This window comes from Anomaloglossus baeobatrachus, chromosome 1, assembly GCF_048569485.1.
Source record: "Anomaloglossus baeobatrachus isolate aAnoBae1 chromosome 1, aAnoBae1.hap1, whole genome shotgun sequence".
NCBI lineage: Eukaryota > Metazoa > Chordata > Amphibia > Anura > Aromobatidae > Anomaloglossus > Anomaloglossus baeobatrachus.
Genome location: NC_134353.1, coordinates 759,691,375 through 759,719,173, shown reverse-complemented (window position 1 = coordinate 759,719,173; position 27,799 = coordinate 759,691,375). Strand labels below are relative to the sequence as shown.

General features: G+C 48.5%; 1 protein-coding gene across 1 annotated transcript in view; it reads left to right on the top strand.

Moving 5' to 3' along the window:
- Window positions 1-615: 615 nt before the first annotated feature.
- FBXO21 (F-box protein 21) overlaps window positions 616-27,799 on the top strand; it is a 78,326-nt gene continuing 51,142 nt past the window's right edge. Inside the window, exons 1-6 of the mRNA XM_075341851.1 lie at window positions 616-886; window positions 12,608-12,743; window positions 19,603-19,700; window positions 21,306-21,427; window positions 21,929-22,075; window positions 22,347-22,483. Coding sequence (XP_075197966.1) covers window positions 624-886; window positions 12,608-12,743; window positions 19,603-19,700; window positions 21,306-21,427; window positions 21,929-22,075; window positions 22,347-22,483 — 903 coding nt within the window. The 5' untranslated portion in view covers window positions 616-623. The remainder of the gene's footprint in view (window positions 887-12,607; window positions 12,744-19,602; window positions 19,701-21,305; window positions 21,428-21,928; window positions 22,076-22,346; window positions 22,484-27,799) is intronic.

The window sequence follows — 27,799 nt, the reverse complement described above, 5'->3', positions numbered from 1 at the left end:
GGCCAGGCTGGAGTGATCTGAGTTTGATGTGTGGCATCACTAGGTATGTAAATGAGGTGTGAGATCAGTGGTCCAAAGCCATTTAACCCCTCAAAAACACCAGTTACTTATTCAAATCTGTGAAAATTGGCTGTGTGCCCACGTTGATGCCAGTTTTGATGCCCAGAACCCCTTTGGGCCAGGCTGGAGTCACTTGAGTTTGATTAGGGGCATCACTAAATATGCAATTGTGGTGTTAGATCAGTGGCCCAAAGCCATTTAACCCTTTCACTAACATACTTTGGTGCCCACTTTGATGCCCATTTTTTTTGCCAGTTTTATAATTTTCGCAACTGGTTTTGAGTGTATTTATATTAGGGCACATCAGTGCATTGTATTTTATTATTGTCATGTGTTATCTTTGTTGATAAATGCATAAAAAACTGAAAAAACTAAATTGCTGAATAAGAAGAAACTGACGAATAAGAAACCAACTTCAGCCTCGTCCCTCTGTGTTCCCTCCTGTGTGCTGGCATCCTGCATGTCTTCATACTTCCCGCCCTCACAGTCCCCGCCCCTCTGATGAGGTCACTGCATACGTCATCCCTGGCGCGGTAATTACTCGTCAGCCATGTAAACACGATATGGCGGCTCCCCTGTCAGGTGACGGGAGATCGGGCAGTGAGGAGGATGGTGCAGCGGACAGCGGGGACTCTCCCAGCGATGAGCGCCGGCTCCTGCAGCAGTGTCCGGGGCTTCTGGCTCTCCCCGGGGAGGTCCTGGAGCTCGTCCTGTGCTGCGGGGACCTGGACTGCAAGGACGTCATTAGTGTCACTTGTACTTGCCGGCGGCTGAGAGACGTGTGCGCGGCCCGGGGCAAAGTATGGCGGCGGCAGCTGTATGCGCGGTGAGTGGTAGGTCAGTATGCTGCGGTACGGAGGGCACTGCGTGTTTCCTTGGTTGTGGCAGTGAGGACAGTTGCCCCGTCACCGGGCTGCCTGCCCCTCCTGCTGCTCCTCCTGGAAGCGCTAATATCAGTACTGTACTGACTGCTCCTCCTGGAAGCCCCGATGTCTGTGCTCATCCGATGGCTGCTGTCCTGGGAGCCCTATTATCTGATGTCAGCCCAAGTGTTACATTCCAGGGAATTTAAGCTGTCATCTATATGACTGAGGGTAGTGGGTACCTATGGGGCCCGGTATGTGAGCCTGGAAGAGGGCCCCACTGCCATAACTACTGTGTTTTGCTGAAATTAAGACTCTATTTTATATTTTTTTTTGCCATGAAAAATGTGCTAACACAGCTTGGGCAACACCCCGCGGGAGAATCGCACTACCCAGAGATCTGCATCGCTCCCAGGTCCTACGATCCACAGTGATCGCTCCCAGCAGGTTATTGTGTGTTCCACTGGCAGACACCAGATCACAGGAACATCATACATACAGTATGTACAGAGAAGCATCCGGTGATCCTGTACCGTTTCCGACTGGCAGCGCTGTGGAATGCGTGGAAGATCTGCAGTGGAGCGCATTGATACGTTCCACTGCAGGTCCTCACGTTCCACTGCTTCCCAGGTCCCTGGGGCGGTACGGTATCACTGGATGTATATGTGTTCCATTGCAGGTCCTCGCTTTCCACTGCTTCTCAGGTCCCTGGAGGTATCACTGGATGTATGTGTGTGTTCTGACTCGCCCCAGAGCTATGGTGTACTCGGTCCCGGGCAGTATGTTTACTGGCACAGTTCACTAAGTGGCCGTTGCCCGGTTCCGTGACCCTAGGGGTCGCTTAAAAGGGTTATTTACAGGGGAAATATAATAAAAGTTTTGCCCTGACACCACTTTTGGTGTGGGGCCTCTGCTGCAGGGTTCTTCTCACCTGGGGGCAATGTTGATTGCAGCCAAGATGGAGTCACTCCTCACAGGTAGAGTGGTTGCCCCGGGAGGGTGGCCGGCTGGCTGGTAGTGGGCCGTGGGTGCCGTAGCGCGGGACGACGTTGCCGGTAAATAATGTAAACTTGGCAAGAGTTCCGGTTCGGGTGTTTTACTCACTCATTAGGAGATTGCCCGAGAGCATACTGGTTCACTGCTGGTAAGTCTCTGGTTATCCGGTGCAAGATCCAGGTGGTTACCGGGGCCAGTGTAAATGTCCTGTTTGTCCTCACTGTCCAGCGATCAGCAGAAGTAACCTGGGCTGAGCTCCTGTTCACAACCCCCAGGCTCCACAACGGCAAGATAAGCTGTGTGTCGTCCCACCAGTACTGGTGCTTTCCTGCACCCAGTCTGGTCTCATTTTGCATATGTGAGGCCGCATGGCACACTTTAAATAAAAATATTGTAGTGTAGGACTGCCTCAAGAGATTTGCCGTGACGTGGCGAGGTAGCTCGAAAAATTGCAATTTTTTGCCAAAAATCTCATTTTTCAATAGTACAGTTTGGAATGTTGGTACTGTGCACACTTTGCAAAACACAATATTTTGAGTAGAGGTTGTTTTTATGCTGTTTTTCATTGTTATATAGGTTTTTGGTCTCATGGTAAGTCTGGTCCCAGTAGAAAGTTCACTGTGTCATGCCTACCTCCTCAAAGGGTACCGTCTCACTAAATGACATACCAGCGATTCCGACCACGATACGACCTGGTCAGGATCGCTGGTACGTCGCTACATGGTCGCTGGTGAGCTGTCAATCAGGCAGATCTCACCAGCCACCAGCGACTCGTGTAACGATGCTGCGCTTGGTAACCAGGGTAAATATCGGGTAACTAAGCAAAGCGCTTTGCTTAGTTACCCGATATTTACCCTGGTTACCAGCGTACGCTGCTTAGAGTCAGTGCTCGTTGGTCTCCCGTCGTCGAACACGCCGATGTGTGCTGCACAGCGGGAGACCAATGAGCAAAAAATGAACCAGAACAGTGTGTAACGATCAGCAATTTCACAGCAGGGGCCAGGTCACTGCTTAGTGTCACACACAGCGAGATCGCTGATGAGGTCACAGGTGCGTCACAAAATCTTGGACTCGGCAGCGATCTCGCTGTATGAGAAGTGCCCCTTATACCCAATGTGGCACCCGCCTCCCAGTTGTTGTCCTGGTGATCGGGAAGTCCCATACTACTAGATGGCTGACTCTCCCTGCCCACCCCAGTACACTCCCCCCCCCTGCGTGGGAAGGCACCTAATTGCATGTGAAATGTGCCTGGTGTGAGCACCGGCAAACCAGCTGTCACTTACCCCAAATAGATACTGCTCCTTAACTCAGTTGCAGTACCCTGTAGCGACCAGAGCCTCAGGGGCGTTACAGTTCCACTGCAGGTCCTCAATGCATTATACTGCAGCTACCGCCTCAGGCACATGTCGCGCCCATGGATATGGGGAACTCTGTCCCGGGCAGAGTTTCTATTGGGGATGTCACGGTGGTGGCCTTTGTCCGCTTCTGTGCCCTGGGCCTTTTTTGTAATGGGGTGTATTTACAGGGGATTTAGGTTAGTGTTCAAACATGACGCCACTTGCGATGTTGCTGATAGATATATATATATATATATATATATATATATATATATATATATATATATATATATATCTCCATATCTGCTGCAAAATGTCTCTACTGGGGCTGGTGGTAATTGCAGCCTGGATGGTAGGCCCTCTGCAGGCAGGGCCGGGCCCCAGGAGATGTATGGGTGTTGTGACGGATGTCGGAAGAAGGCAGTCCACACAGAGGTATAGTGCAACTGTTGTGTTTTTTTTGTTTTTATATACTCACGGCTGGCAGGTAGTAACAGGTTACCCGAGGCTGGCTGGTTTCGCCTTCAGGTCCCCTTCGTCCCAGTGCCAGTTCAGTACTCTTGTACCTTCTTCCCCTGCACTTGTCTCTGGTAAATGGGTCCCCGTGGCGTAGAGCAACTGGGGGTCCCCGGTCTGTGGTTTGTCCACTTCTGTCTTCCTGACGGTAGCGTGAACCCTGTGGGGTTGGAGTCTCTGGTCCTGTCCCCGCCGCTTCTCCCTTTGCTACGGAGTCTTCGGATTATTAGGGTCAGCAAGGTCCTTGATGGTCCCCTCACTGTGCAGGTGTTAACAGGTCGACTTGAAGCTCTTTCCTGTCCCAGGGTCCTGTACCCAGTCGGTGCGTAGTTCCGGGAGCACTCCACCAGCATCTACTTTCCTGGGTACCAGGTCACCGTTAACCTCAGTCAGGGCGTTGCTTCCCTTCCACCTTCATACCTCCATTCTTGTCAACTTCTGACTACTCTCCACTGTCTGCCCCTCCCACCTGGTCAACTAGTGGACTGGTCTGGCTCCACATCTAGGCGGCCATCCATTGGTCCGACCCTAGCCAAGTACCATTGTATGGGGGATTGTTGGGGAAAACTGTGATTACCTGGGTTTTTTGGTGTTACTGTCACTGGTCTCCTGGGGACCTAGGGGGTAGGCCCAGCATCCTTGTGGGGATGCAGAACCTTGTTGCACCCTGATGGCTTCAGGGGTGCTACACACACATCAGTGCAGGGTCACCCAAACAGAACACTACATTTTCCTGGAGCAAACTTTCCACAAAGAGGGGCTACCACCAGTCTGTGTCTCCTTCAGCCCCAAACAGAAGTATAAAGAACAGCCCAGTCACTTAGGCCACAATCACACATCCGGCTTTTCGCCAGTTTGCCGGTTCCGGCGCATGCCAGTACAGTGGCAGCACTGTAATTTCCGGGTCACATGCTCCGGTCACATGAGCGTCACACGGCAATGGCAGCTGAGAGGTGAGCATGACCATCCACTAACGCTGCACATTCATTAGCATGATAGCACACCCACAGGGGCGTACTAACATGCTAATGGGGCAGACTAGACTGGGGATATAAAGCCCTTGGGACTAGTCCTCACGCTCATTAGCATACGATGAAAGATTTTTAGAAATACTTTTTTCTAAAGATCTTTATCTATGCTATTAGATACAAGGACTAGAAATATGCACCCAGAACTGCTCCTTATGACAGAGTATCAACATGGGTTTATGAGGGATCGATCCTGTCAAACTAATTTGATCAGCTTCTATGAAGAGGTAAGTTCAAGTCTGGACCAGGGAAATGCAGTGGATGTTGTGTATATGGACTTTTCAAAAGCTTTTGATACGGTGCCACACAAAAGGTTGGTACATAAAATGAGAATAATGGGGATAGGGGAAAATATGTGTAACTGGGTTAAAAACTGGCTCAGTGATAGGAAACAAAGGGTGGTTATTAATGGTACGTACTCGGACTGGGTCTCAGTTCATAGTGGGGTACCACAGGGGTCAGTATTGGGCCCGCTTCTTTTCAACATATTTATAAATGACCTTGTTGGGGGCATGCGGAGTAGAATTTCTATATTTGCAGATGATACTAAACTCTGCAGGGTAATCAATACAGAGGAGGATAATTTTATATTACAGGGAGATTTATGTAAATTGGAGGATTGGGCTGAGAAGTGGCAATTGAAGTTTAATGTAGATAAATGTAAAGTCATGCACTTGGGTAGAGGAAATAACATTTCTTTGTCGCTCCATTGGGAGACCCAGACAATTGGGTGTATAGCTTCTGCCTCCGGTGGCCACACAAAGTATTACACTTTAAAAGTGTAACCCCTCCCCTCTGCCTATACACCCTCCCGTGCATCACGGGCCCATCAGTTTTTTGCTTTGTGTTGAAGGAGGCACACATTCACGCAAGCTCCACATTTTAGTCATCAGCAGCTGCTGACTTTATCGGATGGAAGAAAAGAGGGCCCCTCACAGGGCTCCCGGCATGCTCCCTTCTCACCCCACTCTGGTCGGCGGTGCTGTTAAGGTTGAGGTACCCATTGCGGGTACAAAGGCTGGAGCCACATGCCGTTATCCTTCCCCATCCCTGAGGGGCTCTGGGTGAAGTGGGATCCTAACCGGTCACCATGCACTGGGACCGGGCTCCCTCCGCAGCCCCTGGGGGAATCTGACGGACAGGAGACCGGGTATCATCAGGGACAGGCCCTGCTTCTCTGAGGTACTCTGTGTCCCCTTGGGGATGGCGCATAGAGCGCCTGTGTAACAGACGCTGCAGCGGCTGCTGTGTGTTTTGTGTCGCCGGGACTACCGCGCCTGTTTGCCGGCCGCGTTACTAACTTTAGTCCCCGGCTTCTGCGGCCTAGTACCGCATACTCCCGCCCCCGGGCCTGCCAGTCAGGGGTAAGGGCGGGACGCTAGACTGGACGTCAGCGGTGAGGGCTGGAGCATACTTGGGTATCCTCCTCCCCCCTCACTGAGCACTGTGGGGCACCAGATTCCCGCACTTTCTGAGGCACGCCCACGGCTCCCTCCTCCTCTGAGAACGCTGGCAGCCATTGTTATCATCACTTCTGCTGGTGGAGAACTTCAGACCGAGCTCCACAGCTCTGGGAGGCCCAGGCAGGGAATCTGGTGGACACACAACCGCTGAGGGCGGTCGGTAAGCCGCACCGGTTACCAGGTGCTGGCCCCCCCCGGGTGCCGAAGTGTATATATATATCCATATATTGTATACATTTGCTCTGTTCGGCCGCATTATTTGCTTTTGGCTATATACCCTCACTGATTGCTCTAAGAGGAGACAACAGCATGTCGTCCGCAAAAAGCAAGGGTGCCAAGGCACAGGCTTATTTTGCAACCTGTACCTCTTGTGTGGCTATGTTACCTGCAGGTTCCACCTACCCTCATTGTGTGCAATGCTCGGCCCCTGTGACACTCACTCAGCCGGAGCCTCAGCCACTGGTGGGACCCTCGGCCCAGGTAGAACCACCGGCTACCACTGTCCAGGTGGCAGGGACAGAGTTTGCAGTGTTGGCTGAGAAACTTTCTGAGTCACTTTCACAATCCATGGCTGAGTCTATGGATAGATGGTCTGCTAAGATACTAGAAGCTTTGCAGTCCAGACCGGTGACACAGGCCCCGGGCACTGTTGAATTATTGCCCCCAGGCCCCCCTCGGTCGGCGCAGCAAAGTGCTCCTGGGGTGACTCCTAGGTCCCACGGTGAGGACTCCGACACGGACCGCAGTCCCAGACCGGCTAAGCAGGCTCGCTGGGAGCTTCCCTCGACTTCATCACACGGCTCAGGGTCTCAGCATGAGGACTCTCTGGAGGATGAAGCGGAGGTGGCAGATCAGGGCTCTGATCCTGACGCTGCTCTCAATCTTGATACACCTGAAGGGGACGCCATAGTAAATGACCTTATAGCGTCCATCAACCAGGTGCTAGAACTTTCTCCTCCAACTCCACCGATTGAAGAGTCAGCTTCTCAGCAGGAGAAATTCCAATTTAGGTTTCCCAAACGTACTCGGAGTGCGTTTTTCGATCACTCCAACTTCAGAGATACAGTCCAGAAACACCGAGCATTTCCGGACAAGCGCTTTACTAAGCGCCTTAATGACACACGTTACCCCTTCCCCACTGACGTAGTTAAGGGTTTGGCTCAGTGTCCCAAGGTGGATCCTCCAGTCTCTAGACTGGCGGCTAGATCCATAGTAGCAGTGGCAGATGGTTCATCGCTCAAAGAATCCACTGACAGGCAAATAGAGCTCCTGATGAAATCCATCTATGAAGCCATAGGCGCGTCTTTTGCTCCGGCATTCGCAGCCGTATGGGCACTCCAAGCTATCTCAGCTTGTCTGTCTGAGATTAATGCAGTCACACGTGCCTCTACTCCGCAGGTTGTGTCTTTAACCTCTCAGGCGTCGGCTTTTTCGTCCTACGCCATGAACGCCGTCCTGGACTCTGCGAGCCGTACAGCGGTAGCATCCGCCAATTCAGTGGCAGTTCGCAGGGCCATGTGGCTACGCGAATGGAAGGCAGACTCTGCTTCCAAGAAGTTCTTAACCGGTTTGCCATTTTCTGGCGACCGTCTGTTTGGCGAGCAATTGGATGAAATTATTAAACAATCCAAGGGAAAGGACTCGTCCTTACCCCAGTCCAAACCAAACAGACCTCAGCAACGGAAGATACAACCGAGGTTTCGGTCCTTTCGGCCCTCAGCCAGGTCTCAATTCTCCACGTCCAACAGGCCACAGAAGGGCCAGAGGAACTCTGCTTCATGGAGGTCTAAGTCACGTCCTAAAAAGACCGCCGGAGGAACCGCACCCAAGGCGGCCTCATCATGACTTTCGGCCTCCCCAAACCGCATCCTCGGTCGGTGGCAGGCTCTCCCGCTTTTGCGACGCCTGGTTGCCACATGTCCAAGACCGATGGGTGAGAGACATTCTGTCTCACGGTTACAGGATAGAGCTCAGCTCTCGTCCTCCGACTCGTTTCTTCAGAACATCTCCGCCCCCAGAGCGAGCCGATGCTCTTTTTCAGGCGGTGAACACTCTGAAGGCAGAAGGAGTGGTGATCCCTGTTTCCCTTCAAGAATGTGGTCGCGGTTTTTACTCCAACTTGTTTGTGGTGCCAAAAAAGGACGGATCATTCCGTCCCGTTCTGGACCTCAAATTGCTCAACAGACACGTAAAAACCAGACGGTTCCGGATGGAATCTCTCCGCTCCGTCATCGCCTCGATGTCCCAAGGAGACTTCCTAGCATCAATCGACATCAGGGATGCTTATCTCCACGTGCCGATTGCACCAGAGCATCAACGCTTCCTGCTTTTCGCCATCGGAGACGAACACCTTCAGTTCGTGGCACTGCCTTTCGGCCTGGCGACAGCCCCACGGGTCTTCACCAAGGTCATGGTGGCAGTCCTACACTCTCAGGGACACTCGGTGATCCCTTACTTAGACGATCTTCTAGTCAAGGCACCCTCCCGGGTGGCATGCCAACACAGCCTGAGCACTGCTCTGGAGACTCTCCAGAGGTTCGGGTGGATCATCAATTTCCCAAAGTCAAAATTGACACCGACCCAATCGCTAACTTACCTCGGGATGGAGTTTCATACTCTCTCAGCGATAGTGAAGCTCCCGCTGGACAAACAGCGTTCACTACAGACAGGGGTGCAATCTCTCCTTCGAGCCCAGTCACACCCCTTGAGGCGGCTCATGCACTTCCTAGGGAAGATGGTGGCAGCAATGGAGGCAGTTCCATTTGCGCAGTTTCATCTGCGTCCACTCCAATGGGACATTCTCCGCAAATGGGACAGGAGGTCGACGTCCCTCAACAGGAATGTCTCCCTTTCTCGGGCAGCCAAAGCCTCTCTTCAGTGGTGGCTTCTTCCCACTTCTCTGTCGAAAGGAAAATCCTTCCTGCCCCCATCCTGGGCTGTGGTCACGACGGACGCGAGTCTGTCAGGGTAGGGAGCGGTCTTCCTCCACCACAGGGCTCAGGGAACCTGGACTCAGACAGAGTCCTCCCTTCAGATCAATGTTCTGGAGATAAGGGCAGTGTATCTAGCCTTAAAGGCGTTCCAGCTGTGGCTGGAAGGCAGGCAGATCCGAATTCAGTCGGACAACGCCATGGCGGTGGCGTACATCAACCACCAGGGCGGCACACGCAGTCGTCAAGCCTTCCAAGAAGTTCGGCGGATTCTGCTGTGGGTGGAAGCCACAGCCTCCACCATCTCCGCAGTTCACATCCCGGGCGTAGAAAACTGGGAAGCAGACTTTCTCAGTCGCCAGGGCATGGACGCAGGGGAATGGTCTCTTCACCCGGACGTGTTTCAAGAGATCTGTTGCCGCTGGGGAACGCCGGACGTCGACCTAATGGCGTCCCGGCACAACAACAAGGTCCCGGCATTCATGGCACGGTCTCAAGATCACAGAGCTCTGGCGGCAGACGCATTAGTTCAGGATTGGTCGCAGTTTCGACTGCCTTATGTATTTCCCCCTCTGGCACTGCTGCCCAGAGTGTTGCGCAAGATCAGGTCCGACTGCCGCCGCGCCATCCTCATCGCCCCAGACTGGCCGAGGAGGTCGTGGTACCCGGATCTGTGGCATCTCACGGTGGGTCAACCATGGGCACTACCAGACCGACCAGACTTGCTATCTCAAGGGCCTTTTTTCCATCTGAATTCTGCGGCCCTCAACCTGACTGTGTGGCCATTGAGTCCTGGATCCTAGCGTCTTCAGGGTTATCTCAAGAGGTCATTGCCACTATGAGACAGGCCAGGAAACCAACGTCCGCCAAGATCTACCACAGGACGTGGAGGATCTTCTTATCCTGGTGCTCTGATCAGGGTTTTACTCCCTGGCCGTTTGCCTTGCCCACTTTTCTGTCTTTCCTTCAATCCGGAATGGACAAGGGTTTATCTCTCGGCTCTCTCAAGGGACAGGTATCGGCGCTTTCCGTGTTTTTTCAAAAGCGTCTAGCCAGGCTTCCGCAGGTACGCACGTTCCTGCAGGGGGTTTGCCACATAGTCCCACCTTACAAGCGTCCGCTAGAACCCTGTGATCTTAACAGGGTGCTAACTGCTCTTCAGAAACCACCTTTCGAGCCGATGAGGGATGTTTCTCTTTCACGCCTTTCGCAGAAGGTGGTCTTCCTAGTGGCAGTCACATCACTTCGGAGAGTGTCTGAGCTAGCAGCGCTGTCATGCAAAGCCCCCTTCCTGGTGTTTCACCAGGATAAGGTGGTTCTGCGTCCGGTCCCGGAATTTCTCCCTAAGGTGGTATCCCCTTTTCATCTCAATCAGGATATCTCCTTACCTTCTTTTTGTCCCAATCCAGTTCACCAATGTGAAAAGGATTTGCACTTGTTAGATCTCGTGAGAGCACTCCAACTCTACATTTCTCGTACGGCGCCCCTGCGCCGTTCTGATGCGCTCTTTGTCCTTGTCGCTGGCCAGCGTAAGGGGTCGCAGGCTTCCAAGTCAACCTTGGCTCGGTGGATAAAGGAACCGATTCTTGAAGCCTACCGTTCTTCTGGGCTTCCGGTTCCTTCAGGGCTGAAAGCCCATTCTACCAGAGCCGTGGGTGCGTCCTGGGCATTGCGGCACCAGGCTACGGCTCAGCAGGTGTGTCAGGCGGCTACCTGGTCGAGTCTGCACACTTTCACGAAACACTATCAGGTGCATGCCTATGCTTCGGCAGATGCCTGCCTAGGTAGGCGAGTCCTTCAGGCGGCGGTTGCCCACCTGTAGGAGGGGGCCGTTTTACGGCTCTTTTTATCGAGGTATTCTTTTACCCACCCAGGGACTGCTTTTGGACGTCCCAATTGTCTGGGTCTCCCAATGGAGCGACAAAGAAGGGAATTTTGTTTACTTACCGTAAATTCCTTTTCTTCTAGCTCCTATTGGGAGACCCAGCACCCGCCCCTGTTCCCTTCGGGCTGTTGTTCTTTTGTGTACACATGTTGTTCATGTTGAATTGTTCTTTGGTTCATGGTTTAGTTCTCCGAACATCCTTCGGATTGAGTTTACCTTAGACCAATTAATAAGTTTCCTCCTTCCTGCTTTGGCACCAAAACTGATGGGCCCGTGATGCACGGGAGGGTGTATAGGCAGAGGGGAGGGGTTACACTTTTTAAAGTGTAATACTTTGTGTGGCCTCCGGAGGCAGAAGCTATACACCCAATTGTCTGGGTCTCCCAATAGGAGCTAGAAGAAAAGGAATTTACGGTAAGTAAACAAAATTCCCTTCTTATGATTATGTACTTAATTGTAGAACACTGGGTAAAACAGACACAGAAAAAGACTTGGGTGTATGGGTGGATGGTAAACTTCACTTTAGTGGACAGTGTCAGGCAGCTGCTGCCAGGGCTAATAAAATAATGGGATGTATTAAAAGAGGTATAAGTGTTCATGAAAAAAATATAGTTCTACCTCTGTACAAGTCACTAGTGCGACCGCACTTGGAATACTGTGTACAATTCTGGTCACCGATATATAAGAAGGACATAGCTGAACTGGAGAGGGTGCAGAGAAGAGCGACCAAGATTATTAGAGGAATGGGTGGGCTGCAATACCAAGACAGGTTATTAAACTTGGGGTTATTTAGTTTGGAAAAACGAAGGCTTAGGGGGGATCTAATCACAATGTATAAATATATGAGGGGACAGTACAGAGACCTTTCCAAAGATCTCTTTACACCTAGGCCTGCGACTGGAACACGGGGGCATCCGCTACGTCTTGAGGAAAGAAGGTTTAATCATAATCACAGACGAGGATTCTTTACTGTACGAGCAGTGAGACTATGGAACTCTCTGCCGCATGATGTTGTAATGAGTGATTCACTACTAACATTTAAGCAGAGCCTGGACGCCTTTCTTGAAAAATTTAATATTACCAGTTATGTATATTAGATTTTATGACAGGGTATTGATCCAGGGAACTAGTCTGATTGCCGGATGTGGAGTCAGGAAGGAATTTTTTTCCCCATTGGAACTTGTTTGCCACATTGGGGTTTTTTTTTGCCTTCCTCTGGATCAACATGTTAGGCTACGGGTTGAACTAGATGGACTTAGAGTCTCCCTTCAACCTTAAAAACTATGATGATACTATGATGATGATGATTTCTGGGTGCATATTGCGCCCGACAGGTTCCCTTTAACTCATTAATAAGGATTGTCTCATAGTGGTCAACACGTTTTTTTGTAGTAAGGATCCAATTTCTGCAAACTCTCTTTTTACAGCCATGACATCTGCTCTTTTAGTTTCCACCCTGACCATTCCATGCATTTGTTACTGTGGATCCCTCAGGATGCTTATCTAACACTATTTCTCTTATCATTCAGATGGCCGTCTATTATGAAATGTTACAATCATTTGGACAATCTGGACTGGCTGGAAGAGTACAAGACCAGATACAGGGCGGGCATAGAGGCACATCGAATAGTGGCTGCATTCTCCAAAGCGCTCATCGTCGAACATGTATGTTGTTTAACAGCATTCACAAAATCTTGAATAATAGTTATTCTTATGCATTTTATTTATTAATGAAATCTTTTCTTTCCAGTAAAGGCACAAACCCCTCCCCCCTCCACTTGTGCCAAACAAGCACTGCTTTACTGTTCAGAGGTGCAAAAACCAGCTCATCTGTCTGCTAGCGGCAGAGAACTGATGTCCATTATGTTGCCTTTTACTCAAAAAAAAAAAAAAAAGCTGAGTGGGTGAAATCAGTATTGAACACGTCGACAATTTGCTCAATAAAAATATTTCTAAATGTGCTATTCATGGGAATTTTTCACCTGATGACACAGGAAAAAAGTATTGTGGACACGCTTGCTGAAATGTATTTAATACTTCATTCAAAAGTCTTTGTTGGTGATGAATGCTTCAAGACACCTGTATGGAGAAAGTAGTGGCATGCATTGCTCAGGTGTAATTTTTGGCCCATTCCTCCACACAAATATTCTTCAAATCCTGAAGGTTCTGTTGGCTCCTTCTATGAATTCTGAACTTTAGTTCTATCCATAAATTTTCTAATGGATTCAGGTCATGTGTTTGGTTGGAACGTTCTAGCAGCTTTTTCTTTCTCTGAAAACTATTTTAAGTTTTCTTCCCGGTGTGTTTGGAATCCTAGTCTTGCTGAAATGTCCTCCCTCATTTCATCTTCATCATTCTGTTAGATGACTGCAGATTTTTATCAATAATGTTTTGGTACATTTGTCCAGTCTTCCTTCCTTTTATTTATATGAAATTTGCCAGTGCCATATACTGAAACCAGCCATGATGTTCCCACCTCTCAAACTTCACTGTTGGTACGGTGTTTTTGGGGGGATATGTAGTGTCTTTTGGCCTAAAAACATGGTGTTCAAATTTGGTCTCTTCTGGCCAGACTATATTTTCCCATTATTTCACAGGTATGTTAAATTTTTTGTTGTGCAAACTTTAAACACTCTTGAACATGTGTTTAGTTCAGCAATGGAGTCTTGCCAGGGGAGCTTGCATACAGCCCATGGAGGTTGAGTGCATTACTTATTGTTTTCTTTGAAACAATTATACCTGCTGATTCCAGGTCTTTCTGATGCTTTCAAAAGGTGGTTCTTGGCGCTTTGACAATTCTTCTGATAATTTTTTTCACTCCTCTGTCTGAAATCTTGCAGGGATCACCTGGTCGTGGCCGGTTTATGGTGAAAATTATTTTCTTTCCACTGCCGTATTATGGCCCTAACAGGGCTCACTGGATCCTTCAGTTGTTTAGAAATTCTTTTGTAACGCCATCAATTTTTTTTGCAACAATAAGGTTGCTAAGGTATTCAGATGGCTCATTGGTGTCACCCATCATGAGATGTTTCTTGTGTGGCACCTTGATTTTGAGACGTCTTTTTATATGCCATCGGTTGAACCAGCTTATATTATTTTTCACTAAGTGGCAGGATTGGTTTCTAATTACTGATAGATTTCAGCAGGTGTCATGACCCTCCAATGCATTTTGCACTTTTTTTTTTTGTGTGTGAAATTCTTTTTCCCTTTGTCACTTCTCATTAATACACACCACGTAATTTATGGTTACCATCTATAGTTTGATTCCTTTGCCAGTGTAGATTGGATGGGTTGTTACTGACATCTGGTGAGAATTTTGTGTCAATAGCACCTTTAGATATATATTTACTTTAGAAAATTTGTGACGTGTTCAATAATTATCTCACACACTGTATGTAGGCTTATACAATGAGACCCAAGTTTACATCACACTATTACCTTGAAGGGTACTGTACTTTCAGGTAACCTTTTTGATTACATTACCCTGTGAGCGTACATGAGGAATAACTATATCTGGCCATTATGACTTGCATCTTGCACTTTCATAAATTTGTTTCCCTCTGCAGTAGGATCCAGAAATATTTGTACAGTGAATCAAGATTTGACCTTTTAGCGGTTTACTAACACTTATTGAAGATACATTTATATAAAACAATATGGGATTAAAGTGCAGGCTCTCAGCTTTAATTAAAGGCTGTTCACATCATAATTGGAGTAAGGGTTTGTGAATTACAGCTCTTTAATATGTAGCCGTCTCTTTTTCAAGAAACCAACAGTAATGGACGATTATCTCAAAAGCTCTTTAATTGGTTGGATGGACTATTCCCATGTTAAGCCATCATCACTTAAGCAGGTAAAGAGTCTGGAGCTGATTCCAGGTGTGGCATTTGCATTTTGAAGCTGTTGCTGTGAACCCACAACCTTTGGTCAAATGAGCTCTCAATGGAAGAGATATAACTAAAAATTGACAAAAAAGTACAATAGGGCTTTACCTGGGTCATATATGTTGTAGATGATATGGTATTGCTCACCTGACTTAGGAGTTGCGCAAAACAAAAACTATGTAGGTACAGATACCAGCGGCTGCCAATCCGTATGCTGAGATAAAAACAGCAGTAAAGATGATAGTGGAACTCTGTGGAAGAGAAACATGCAAAAAAATAAAAAGCTCACTGGCGAGCTTGGGAGCTCAACAGTGGTGGATGAACATAGAATCCTTTCCATGGTGAAGAAAAACTACTCACAACATCCAACCAAGGGAAGAACACTCTCCAAGAAGTTGATGTTTCAGTATCTAAGGCTACTATAAAAGGAAGATTTCATCAGAGCACATACAGAAGGTTCACCACAAGGGGCAAACCATTAATCAGCCTTCAAATAGAAAGGCCAGATTACACACTGTCCAAAAAAACATTAAATCCAGCCCGGCTCTGGAAAAGCATGCTTTTGATAAATGAAACGAAGATCAATCTGTAACAGAATGATGAGAAGAAGGTGTAGAGGAGACTTGGATCAACTCATGATTAGAGATGAGCAGTTCTGTCGAGGCTCAGTTCGCCGGCAGCAAACCAGCCTATCTCCAGAGGCTCAAGCTTGACCCGAACCCCGGATCAAGTCACTGATTGGCACATACAGCTAGCCTAAACAGAATACTTCTGGGGGAGGGTGAGCAGGCTTTTTCAAACTTTTTTTTTTTTTTTTTGTTGCACACACCATCCAAGCATGCTGTTGTTGTTACCCTCAGTGTGTGCCATTCAAACACAACAAGCGGCTCGCACTTGGCTGAGCACCAAGTGTACCTGAGCACAGCGTTGCATGCCCGAGTTTTGTACGCACGTAAAGCATCCGATCCACAAATCCGAACCTTGATTTTTAAATTTTGGTGTCTGATTCAAAAACCGAAACTCAGATTCGCTTATCTCTACTCATGATCCAAAGCACATCACATCCTTTGTAACATGGGGGAGGCAGTGTGATGGCTGGGCATACATGGCTTCCAATAGACCTGGGTCACTAGTGTTTATTGATGATGTGACTGAAGACAGATGCAGCCGGATGAGTTCTGAAGTGTACAGGGTGATACTTTCTGCTCCGATTCAACCAAATGCAGCAAGGTTGATTGGACAACTCTTCATAGTACAGATGATCAATTACCCAAAACATACTGCAAAAGCAACTCTGGAGTTTGTAAGGCAAAAAAAGTGAAATATACTGCAATTGCAGAGTCAAACACTGGATCTTGACCACATTGAGCTGCATTTCACATGCTTAAGACAAAACTGAAGGCAGAAAGACCCACAAAAAAGCGACAACTTGCGTCAGCTGCCCTAAAGGTCTGGCAAAGCATCACAAAGGAGGAAACCCAGAGTTTAGGGACGTCCATGCCTTCCAGACTTCAGGCAGTCATTGACTGCAGAGGATTATCTACAAAGTATAAAAGATAAACACTTTATTTATGGTAAAGTTACTTATTATTATTATTATTATTATTATTATTATTATTATTATTATTATTTATTTATTTATAGAGCACCATTAGTTCCATGGTGCTGTACATGAGAAGGGGGTTACATACAAAAATACATATACAAGTTACAGTAGACAGACTAGTACAGAGGGAAGGGGGCCCTGCCCTTGCGGGCTTACATTCTATAGGATTATGGGGAGGAGACAGTAGGTGGGGTGGTGGTGGGGCGGCAGCTCCGCACGGTGGTGGGGCGGCAGCTCCGCACGGTGGTGGGGCGGCAGCTCCGCACGGTGGTGGGGCGGCAGCTCCGCACGGTGGTGAAGCAGTGAGGTCATTGAAGGTTATAGGCATTTCTGAACAGATGAGTCTTTAGGTTCCGTTTGAAGTTTGCAAGTGTAGTAGATAGTCTGACGTGTTGAGGCAGTGAGTTCCAGAAGACTGGGGATGTTCGGGAGAAGTCTTGGAGGCGATTGCATGAGGAGCGAATGAGAGAGGAGGAGAGAAGGAGATCTTGGGAGGACCGGAGATTACGTTTTGGAGTGTAGCGAGATATTAGTTCAGAGATATATGGAGGAGACAATTTGTGGATGGCTTTGTAAGTCAGTATTAGTAGTTTGAATTGGATACGATGGAAGATTGGGAGCCAGTGGAGGGACATGCAGAGAGGAGAAGCGGGGTGGTAGTGAGGCGAGAGGTGGATCAGTCGGGCAGCAGCATTAAGGATGGACTGAAGAGGGGCGAGCGTGTTAGCAGGGAGACCACATAGGAGGATGTTGCAGTAGTCGAGGCGGGAGATTGAGAGCATGCACTAGCATTTTTGTAGATTGAGAATTGATGAAGGGGCGGATTCTGGAAATATTTTTGAGTTGAAGATGACAGGAGGTGGTGAGGGATTGAATGTGTGGTATGAAGGACAAGGCAGAGTCAAAGGTTGCTCCGAGGCACCGAACTTTGGGTGCTGGGGAGAGCGTGATGTTATTTATTGTAATAGATAGATCAGGTAGAGAGTGTAGGTGAGATGGAGGAAAGATGATCAGCTCAGTTTTGGCCACATTGAGCTTTAGGAAGCGAGAGGAGAAGAAGGAACATATAGCAGATAGGCACTCTGGGATTCTGGACAGCAGATATATGACATCTGGACCAGAGAGGTAGATCTGAGTGTCATCGGCATATAAGTGGTACTGGAAGCCATGGGACTTTATGAGTTGTCCCAGGCCAAATGTATAGATAGAAAAAAGTAATGGTCCCAGGACAGAGCCTTGAGGGACAACAACAGAGAGAGGACTGGATGAAGAGGTTGTGTGGGAGTGGGAGACACTAAAAGTGCGGTTGGAGAGGTATGAAGAGATCCAAGAGAGGGCGAGGTCTCTGACACCAAGGGAAGAGAGGATCTGTAGTAGGAGGGAGTGGTCAACAGTGTCAAAAGCTGAGGATAGGTCTAGAAGTAGGAGTATAGAGAAGTGGTTGTTAGCTTTGGCAGTAAGTAAGTCATTTGTGATTTTAGTCAGGGCAGTTTCAGTGGAATGATGTGGACGGAAGCCGGACTGTAGGTTGTCAAAGTGAGAGTTAGAGGAGAGGTGGGAGGAGAGTTCAGCATGGACATGCTGTTCCAGGAGTTTTGAGGCGAATGGGAGTAGCGATATGGGGCGATAGCTGGCAGCAGAGGTTGGATCGAGGGAAGGTTTCTTTAGGATGGGTGTGACTGTTGCATGTTTAAAGGCAGAAGGGAAGGTACCAGTCATTAAAGATAGGTTGAAGAGATGTGTTAAGGCTGGAATTAGGATAGTGGTGAGGTTGGGGAGGAGGTGGGTTGGGATGGGATCACGTGCACAGGTGGTGAGGTGCGCTTTTGAGAGAAGATGTGCAAGCTCTTCTTCGGTGATAGTAGAGAGGACGTTTATGGGGGAGGAGCAGTGGTCTGTTATATGAAGGGGTTGTGGTGGTTGAGCAGAAAAGACTTGTCTGGTTTGGTCGATCTTTTCTTTGAAATATGTGGCAAATTCTTCTGCGGAAATGAGGGAGGTTGGAGGGGGCAGTGGTGGGCGAAGGAGGGAGTTGAAAGTATTGAATAACTGTTTGGGGTTGTGTGTTAAAGAGGATATGAGGTTTCTGAAGTTTTCCTGTTTAGCTGAGGTAAGGGCCAAGCGAAATGTGTGAATTGCATTTTTGAATGTGGTGAAGTCTTCCTGGGAGTGCGTTACTTAGTCCAGTTACTTTGAGCCCTTGACATGAGGAGGATTTGTAAACCATGGTTACAATTCCAAAACCTTTCACAGGATATTTTTGTTCCTCCTGTTTATTAAATCTGAAAGTCTCCACTTCAATTGCATCTCAGTTGTTTCATTTTAAATAACAAATAGCGGCATGCAGAGCACAAATCACAAAGATCCGGTCACTGGCCAACTATTTTGGAACTATCTCCTAGATTACATGAAACGTCCATGTGCCATCCTTGTTATCTCTCCGAGCACATTGTTTCATTGTTACATATGCATACTGCATTTTTAAAAATGTATCTACTTCCAATCCATGAAACTTCAAACATGTCCAATTCTTATCAGTTTTGCGGCTCAGACTCTGCCATTAACTCCTTACCGACCAATGACACACTGGTACGTCATAGGTTGTGTCCCTCCCTATGATGCGTGCTCTCACACCGGTGTCGCATCTTTCCCTGCATATGTGGGCAGATCTCATCAGCCAACGTGTGCCTATCACAGCGCCGATCAGATCGGAGATTCACCCGCCGCTGTTAACTAATTAAGTCCCAGTCTGTCTCTGACAGCAGGATTTAACACAGCGACTGGAAGCACATTATTCCCTACACCCATTGGTGACCCCGTGATCGTGATTTTTCGATGGGTTGTCATGACAGCCGTAGATCAGCTGCTCACCCCTGTGTCTGTCATGACGAACTTCATGTTTCTCATATTTGCCTGTTCTGTTGATTTATGCAAATAAAAAATTCATTTGAAATTACAGTTTCCATTTAAGAGAAAACGGCAAACTATAACCCATGGCTTTATACTAAGTGTACTTGTGTTCCTGTTTCTTTAGCGTATGCCTTGTGAAGGCTTTAATGACCTCGACACGTCGGGTTACCCGGTACATTTCATTGAAGATGAGCTGTTGTCAATCCTGAAAGCTGAAAATGGGTAAGACTGCAATATTTGTGCCATGCGCAGAAGGGGTTTTTTTTGTGTTGCTCGGCATACATATTCACTGCCTGATGGGTATGCCTTTTAGACTTCTGTTGTAGTTACTTTTTATGAGTGTAATATATACCTTATTAAAGGGGTTGTCCACTACTTGGGCAGCCCCTTCTCATTGCCCATTATCACTCCCACAAAAATAATAAAGCTTCTACTCCCCTCCGCTGCTGGGGCGGTTCCAGATAATTCAAAACTTGCATTGCCAGGCTCACGTCACATGTGGGTAATGAATAGGAGGTGAGCGGCAGCCGCGGCTCTCATTTGCTATTAATTACTTACATGTGCTAAGGCGGGGAGAGAAGCCGGTGGTGATTGGGCGTGGGGTCTCGTGTCACATGAGCCTCGAACGCCAAGTTTCAACGTGGCTATAGCCACCTGGAAATTCAGAAATTGAGGTATAACACATGGAAATTGTCAGTAAAGATGTATCTGGATCTTCAGGGGCATTATTCTTTTGTCCAGTCTAAATCCATAAGTCTCCAGTCACATTATGTATCCTCACATCATATGCACTGTGAGCATTTTCTGGTGTCAATAGAGAATGCCGGTCACGTGTTTGCGAGTGTGTGATATGCAGATTCCCGGCCAAAATCCAACTAGAGGGGCTCAGTCTCAATCAATACATTTGCATTGACCACGTTCCTCTAGTCTGATTCTGGCCTGGAGTCTGCATATCACTTAACCACAGTTCCCAGCTCTGAAACCAGCGAATCCTCCCAGTGCTTGCGATGTGAGGATTCACAAGTCTGTGTGTCACATTGCAGACTTATGGATTGAGACTGGACAACCCCTTTTAAGCATTTATGGCAAAACATGTAACTGAATCAGCCTCTTTAAATAAACCTCTAGTTCGGTAAAACAAGCTAATGACCTCTGTAACAACTAATACTTTGGAAGAAGATTGCACTTTTTACTATATTGACTATTAACTTGATCTAATTTGTTTGAAATCGTGATATGCTTAGACTTTTTTTTTTTTTTTTTTTAATTTTTATTACATGTACTCTGCCTCCAAAAATAATGCATGATGGATCAGAGGACGAGTGGGAGACAGATGGGAAAGCCCTGACTAGTTGCAGCTTCATCATTGCTCACAGCTAGAGGTCCTTACATTGATTTCTTTCTAATGATCTTTGTGAGAGTCGAAAAATAGATTCAGTGGCCACCACTATGTCTCCCTTGCCTTCTCTGCTCTTACATGACTGTTTTCAGTGGCCACCTCTAATGGCTCCCGTTCTGTCTCCTTCGTCTTCTCTGCTGTTACATGGCTGTTTTCAGTGGCCACCTCTAATGGCTCCCGTTCTGTCTCCTTCGTCTTCTCTGCTGTTACATGACTGTTTTCAGTGGCCACCTCTAATGGCTCTCGTTCTGTCTCCTTCGTCTTCTCTGCTGTTACATGGCTGTTTTCAGTGGTACATTTATTGTCAATTAATATTTTTTTTTTTTTTAGCGATGTTTGTGAACCCGCCAATATTGCACCTTCCAGATTTATTCCACATGGATTTAAGATTTCCTGTGTTTTACATCCTGATGTATTTCTGTCTTTAGGAAGTGTTTGACCCTAAAATACTGTGCAAAGAAAATCCTTTATTTTATGCGCCAAGAGGCCACCATATGCAAATTGAAGAGCTTTCTCCAGAGACCTGTGGAGCATCAAGACATCATGGAAGGTGCGTCATTGGGTATTCTTCGCACATGTCCTTTTCTTCAGACGCTAGGCCTCACTGCAAGGTTTATTAAAATTAGAGTGAATGTAAATCTACTTTAAAAGCTGTTGAATGCACATGTATATGGTCCTGGAGTTTTGACCAATTTTTTTTGCATCAAATTCCTTGAAATGTCACAATTTTTTTTTTTTTTTTTTCTGCAACTAGAAAGGTTGTGACTTTTTGGGTTTTTACTCCAGTGGGGGAGCTGGGACAGGGTGCGATGAAGCCTGACCTACAGATTCATCATAATTGAGTGCACAAAAGTAACAAAGCTTACAGCAGGAGCGAACGCCAGCCACTAGGTGGAGTATCGTTTCTGGCATAGATGCATGGCCATTGTAAGATGCATTAAATTTATCAAGAGGTGCACCTTACTTCATTAAGACATAATGAATCCAGGCGCTTCACATAATTATAGAGATTCTAGATATACTTAAGATTCTAATTTTTGTCTTCTTCCAGGGGCTGTTCTTATCGACCAGTATTGTAATCCTTTAGACGATGTCAGCATTGAAAACATTCAATCAGAAATTGAAAATATTACGAGAAGGGTGAAGGTGTACTTGAGCACAAAAAACAGCAGACATCCAAGCCTGTCCCATCAGGCAGGTTTGTAGGATAATCTATTACCCTGGAATACAAAATACACGGTTACAATTTACAAAAGAACACCATTTTCAATGGAAAAGTCCATTTGACGTGGGAAATGTTGTGAAATTTTGTAATTTCTTGTAAATGTTTAAATATGTTGTCGTTCCTAGTTTTCTATTTTCTTTGACTATTCTGCATATTTTATTTACCGTAAAATACACTAAGGCTATTTTTTTGTCTAATTGTGCATGTAAGTAATATAGCACCCCTCACATTACTGTTACCGCAGGTGAGTCCCCCTACATTGAGGATCTTGACCTACAAGGACAGGCTCTGGATGCTCTGAATCATGTGCTCTTTACCGAGATGAAGTTTAAAGGCAATGTGGCCGATTTTTATAACCCCCTGAATTCATACATGCATCAGGTAGGCTTGTGAGTAGCTTTGTACCTCTAATTATTCATTCTTCTACTCTGTATTATTTGGTTTGTGCTTTTTAAACTGTTGCTTTCTTTCATATCATTTTTACAATTTTATTTTCTAATTTTCATCAATATACAGTGCCTACAAGTAGTCTTCAACCCCCTGCAGATTTAGCAGGTTTACACATTTGGAATTAACTTGGCATTGTGACATTTGGACTGTAGATCAGCCTGGAAGTGTGAAATGCACTGCAGCAAAAAAGAATGTTATTTCTTTTTTTATTTATTTTTTTTTTTTAAAATTGTGAAAAGTTTATTCAGAGTGTCATTTATTATTCAACCCCTCAAACCACCAGAATTCTGTTTGGTTCCCCTAAAGTATTAAGAAGTATTTCAGGCACACAGAACAATGAGCTTGACATGTTTGGATTAATTATCTCTTTTTCGTTCCTTTGGGAGACCCAGACCATGGGTGTTTAGCTTCTGCCTTCGGAGGACACTCAAAGTACTACACTTAAAAGTGTAGCTCCTCCCTCTGAGCTTATACACCCCCTGGTAGCCAGTCCTAGCCAGTTTATTGCTTTGTGTCAGGAGGCATACATCCACACATGCATTCTCATCTGATTTGTTTGACTTTTGGAAAGAGTTTGAAGAAAAGCGGGTCCATGTCTGGACTCCTGGCATGTCCCTTCTCACCCCACTGTGTCGGCGGTGTTGTTAAGGTTGATTTACAAGGCTGCAGCCTTACATGCCGCGCTCCTTCACCATCCCTTCTGGGCTCTGGCTTGAAGTGGGAGCCAGCACGGTCTCCATGCCTAGCAGGAGTCCGGTCTCCATCCACAGCCCCTTGAGGATTCTGTTGGACCGGAGCACTCATCCCCAGGGACATGGCCCTGCGTCTCCGCAGCTAAGTACCTGAGACGTTTATGTTGGGGGTCCCGGTTCTTTATTGTAAGGGGAGAGTATGCTGTATGTGATTGTTTTAACTTTTCCGGCGGGTTCTCTAGCTTTTGCCTGAGAACCGCGCCAATGGTGCCTGCTTGTCGGCCTCACCGCTTAAATTTAGGCCCCGGCTTCGCCGGAGGCCTAGTTTCATTTTCCTGCCCTCGCATGTCACTCATGCAGAGGGACAGATTCGGCTCCTCCCGGTGGCCGTTCTACACAGGGCAGGGACACTCCCCACTGCTGGGGCGTCCCTCCTTCCCTGCAGGTCTCTATAGCCCTCCAGTTCCCGCTCTTTTATAGGAACGCCCTCTTCTCAGGCAGAGTTCACTCTGCTCTGGGACATCCTGCATTCTGCATCTCTGCTGAGGTGCTGCGACTGGGGGACCGGGCTTCGGGATCTGGAGGGCACACAACACCGCTCCAGCGGTCTGGTAAGCCACAGCCGGTCTCCGGTTGTGTACCTCTGTATATTCTCCCTGGGGTTCATTCTCTGCAAAGCCCCCACTCCAGCAGCATGTCTCACACAAGGAGCAAGGCTCCAAAGCTTTATTCTGCATGCACTGCATGTAAGCTCCTGCTGCCTGAGCCGAGCACCTATCCACATTGTGATGTCTGCTCTAACTTGGCGGTGCCACAGCCTGGAGTCTCACCCCCAGTGGTCTCTCAGGCTGCTGCTGCACCTGTGACTGAACCCCCGGCCTGGGTAGAGTCCTTTTCTAGGTCCATATTCCAGTCATTTGCTGAGGGGACTTTTGTCCAGGACTTTGATGGATATGCATCAGCCCCCCTCACAGGGTGCCTCTAATACTCTTGACAGAGGACTCCTATCCTCTGACCTCCGTCCATCGGAGCTCACGGAGGATTCATCATCTGATCCCAGACCCCGTCCTTCTGAGAGAAGGCGCAGGGTTTCCTCCCCCTCCCCATCCCACGGCTCTGTCTCAAGAGCTGACTCTCAAGATGAGGAGGATGCCCTCACTGGGGGCTCGGAGGCTATGTATCCCATCGATTTCTCTGAGGGTGACTCAGATCTTAGTGATTTGATTGCTTCTATTAGTTCTGTGCTGGATCTCAATCCGCCAGTGTCAGAGGAGCAACTCTTTGGCAGAAAAACATCAGTTTACCTCGCCTAAGAGAGTGAAGAGTGTGTTCTTTAACCACTCCAGTTTTCAGACCGCTGTGACCAAACCCAGGGCCTGCCCTGACAAACGCTTTCCAAAGCGTGGTTCTGATGACCGGTTTCCATTTCCACCTGAGGTGGTCAAGGAGTGGTCTCACTCCCCAAAGGTAGACCCCCCCCCCCCCCGGTGTCTAGGCTATCAGCCCGGACCGTTGTGTCGGTGGCTGATGGCACCTCACTTAAGGATTCCACTGACCGTCAGATTGACCTTCTGGCCGAATCTGTGTATGAAGCTGCGGGGGCCGCGTTTTCCCCGACTTTTGCAGCAGTGTGGGCTCTCAAAGCCATCTCTGCTTCTCTAGAGGAGATGCATTCCCTCACCAGGGAATCTATGCCTGAGATGGTTACCTTAACTGCTCAGGCTTCAGCTTTTTCATCCTATGCCATGTCTGCCATGCTTGAGGCTGCTCACCACACTGCGGTGGCTTCAGCTAATTCTCTTGTTATCCGCAGGATTTTGTGGCTTCGAGAGTGGAAGGCAGATGCTTCTTCCAAGAAGTTTCTTGCTGGGCTCCCTTTTGCTGGTTCACGGCTGTTTGGTGAACAGCTGGATGAAATCATTAAAGAAGCTACTGGCGGGAAGAGTACTTCCATGCCACAAACCAAGACCAGGAAACCCGCCCAGGGTAGGAATCAATCGAGGTTTCGTTCCTTTCGTTCCTCCAACTGGTCATCCTCTAAGCCTTCCGCCTCGTCCGCTAACTCAGCCAAGGATCAGAAATCCAACTGGCGCCCAAAAGCGCGTCCGCAGAAGACCGCAGGCGGTTCTGCCACTAAGGCAGCTTCCGCATGACTCTCTGCCCGCTCCAGCCACGTCCTTAGTCGGTGGCAGGCTCTCCCACTTTGGCGACTCTTGGTTAAAGCAGGTCTCCGATCAGTGGGTGAGAGACATCATATCTCACGACTACAGGATAGAATTCTCTTCCAGCCCTCCAAACAGATTTTTTCTCTCAACTCCCCCCTGCTCCAAGGCCGCCGCCTTCTCGCAGGCCGTGGCGTCCTTGCAGGCAAACGGAGTGATTGTCCCAGTTCCCGCTCAGGAACGTTTCAGAGGTTTTTACTCAAATCTCTTCCTAGTTCCAAAAAAGGACTGTACCTTCCGGCCCATCCTGGATCTCAAGCTTCTCAACAAGCATGTCCGGGTGCGGCATTTTCGCATGGAGTCTCTGCGATCAGTCATTGCCTCTATGACCCAAGGGGAGTTCCTGGCGTCCATCGACATCAGAGATGCCTATCTACATGTGCCAATCGCAGTGTCACATCAGCGTTGGTTACGTTTTGCGATATGAGAGGATCATTTCCAATTCGTGGCTCTCCCCTTCGGGTTAGCCACGGCCCCTCAGGTATTCACCAAGGTCATGGCGGCAGTGATTGCGGTCCTGCACCTCCAGGGGTTAGCAGTGCTCCCTTATCTGGACGACCTTCTGGTCAAGGGTACATCCAGCGCAGACTGTCAGCGGAGTGTTTCGCTCACTCTCGCCACCCTAGCCCAATTCGGGTGGATTGTCAATATTCCCAAATCCACTCTGACTCCGACCCAGAGTCTCACGTACCTAGGGATGCAGTTCGAGACTTGCCGGCACTTGTGAAGTTGCCCTTAGACAAACAGCTGTCACTCCGGTTGGCGGTGCGCTCTCTCCTGAGGCCCCGCCGTTATACCCTCAGGCGTCTGATGCAGGTGCTGGGTCAAATGGTGGCCTCCATGGAGGCGGTTCCCTTTGCCCAGTTCCATCTGCGTCCTCTGCAGCTGGACATTCTCCGCTGTTGGGACAAGCGGCCTTCCTCCTTACAGAGGTTAGTGGCTCTGTCGCCACGGACCAGGAGCTCTCTTCAGTGGTGGCTTCGACCCCTCTCCCTGTCCCAAGGGCGCTCCTTCCTGACTTCGTCCTGGGTGATTCTCACCACAGATGCCAGCCTATCCGGCTGGGGAGCGGTACATCTCCACCACAGAGCACAGGGCACTTGGACTCCGTCCGAGTCAGCCCTTTCAATCAATGTGCTGGAAACCAGAGCTGTGCTTCTAGCTCTCCTAGCCTTTCACCACCTGTTGGCGGGCAGGCACATTCGAGTCCAGTCAGACAACGCAACAGCGGTTGCCTACATCAATCACCAAGGCGGGACACGCAGCCGCCTGGCAATGTTGGAGGTCCAACGCATTCTTCAATGGGCGGAGGACTCCAAGTCCACCATATCCGCAGTCCACATCCCTGGCGTGGAAAACTGGGAGGCAGATTATCTCAGCCGTCAATCCGTGGACGGTGGCGAGTGGTCCCTGCACCCGGCAGTGTTTCAGTCAATCTGCCGTAAGTGGGGCACTCTGGACGTGGACCTAATGGCATCCCGTCACAACAACAAGGTTCCGGTTTACGTGGCTCGCTCCCACGATCCTCAGGCCTTCGCCGCGGACGCTCTGGTTCAAGACTGGTCCCAGTTTCGTCTGTCCTACGTGTTTCCACCTCTAGCTCTCTTGCCCAGAGTCCTACGCAAGATCAGAATGGAGGGCCGTCGAGTCATCCTCCATTGCACCGGACTGGCCCAGGCGAGCTTGGTATCCGGACCTGCTCCAACTGTCCGTGGAGATGCCGTGGCATCTTCCGGACCGGCCAGACCTGCTCTCGCAAGGTCTGTTTTTCCGCCCAAATTCTGCGGCACTCAAATTGTCGGCGTGGCTCTTGAGTCCTGGATTTTGACGGCTTCTGGTATTCCTCCTGAAGTCATCTCCACTATGACTCGGGCCCGTAAGTCTTCCTCCGTCAAGATCTATCACAGGACTTGGAAAATTTTCCTGTCCTGGTGTCGCTCTTCCGGCCATTCTCCTTGGCCATTCTCGTTGCCGACCCTTCTGTCTTTTTTACAGTCCGGTCTGCAGCTAGGACTGTCCCTCAACTCTCTCTCAAGGGACAAGTCTCAGCTCTATCAGTGCTGTTCCAGCGGCATCTCGCCCGGCTGGCTCAGATCCGCACCTTCATGCAAGGTGCGTCTCACATCATTCCGCCTTATCGGGGGCCCTTGGATCCCTGGGACCTTAACTTGGTCCTCACTGTATTGCAGAAACCCCCTTTCGAGCCCCTTAGGGAGGTTTCTTTGTATCGTCTTTCTCAAAAGGTGGCCTTTCTAGTTGCCATAACTTCTCTCAGGAGAGTCTCTGATATGGCTGCGCTCTCCTCGGAGTCACCTTTTTTGGCTTTTCACCAA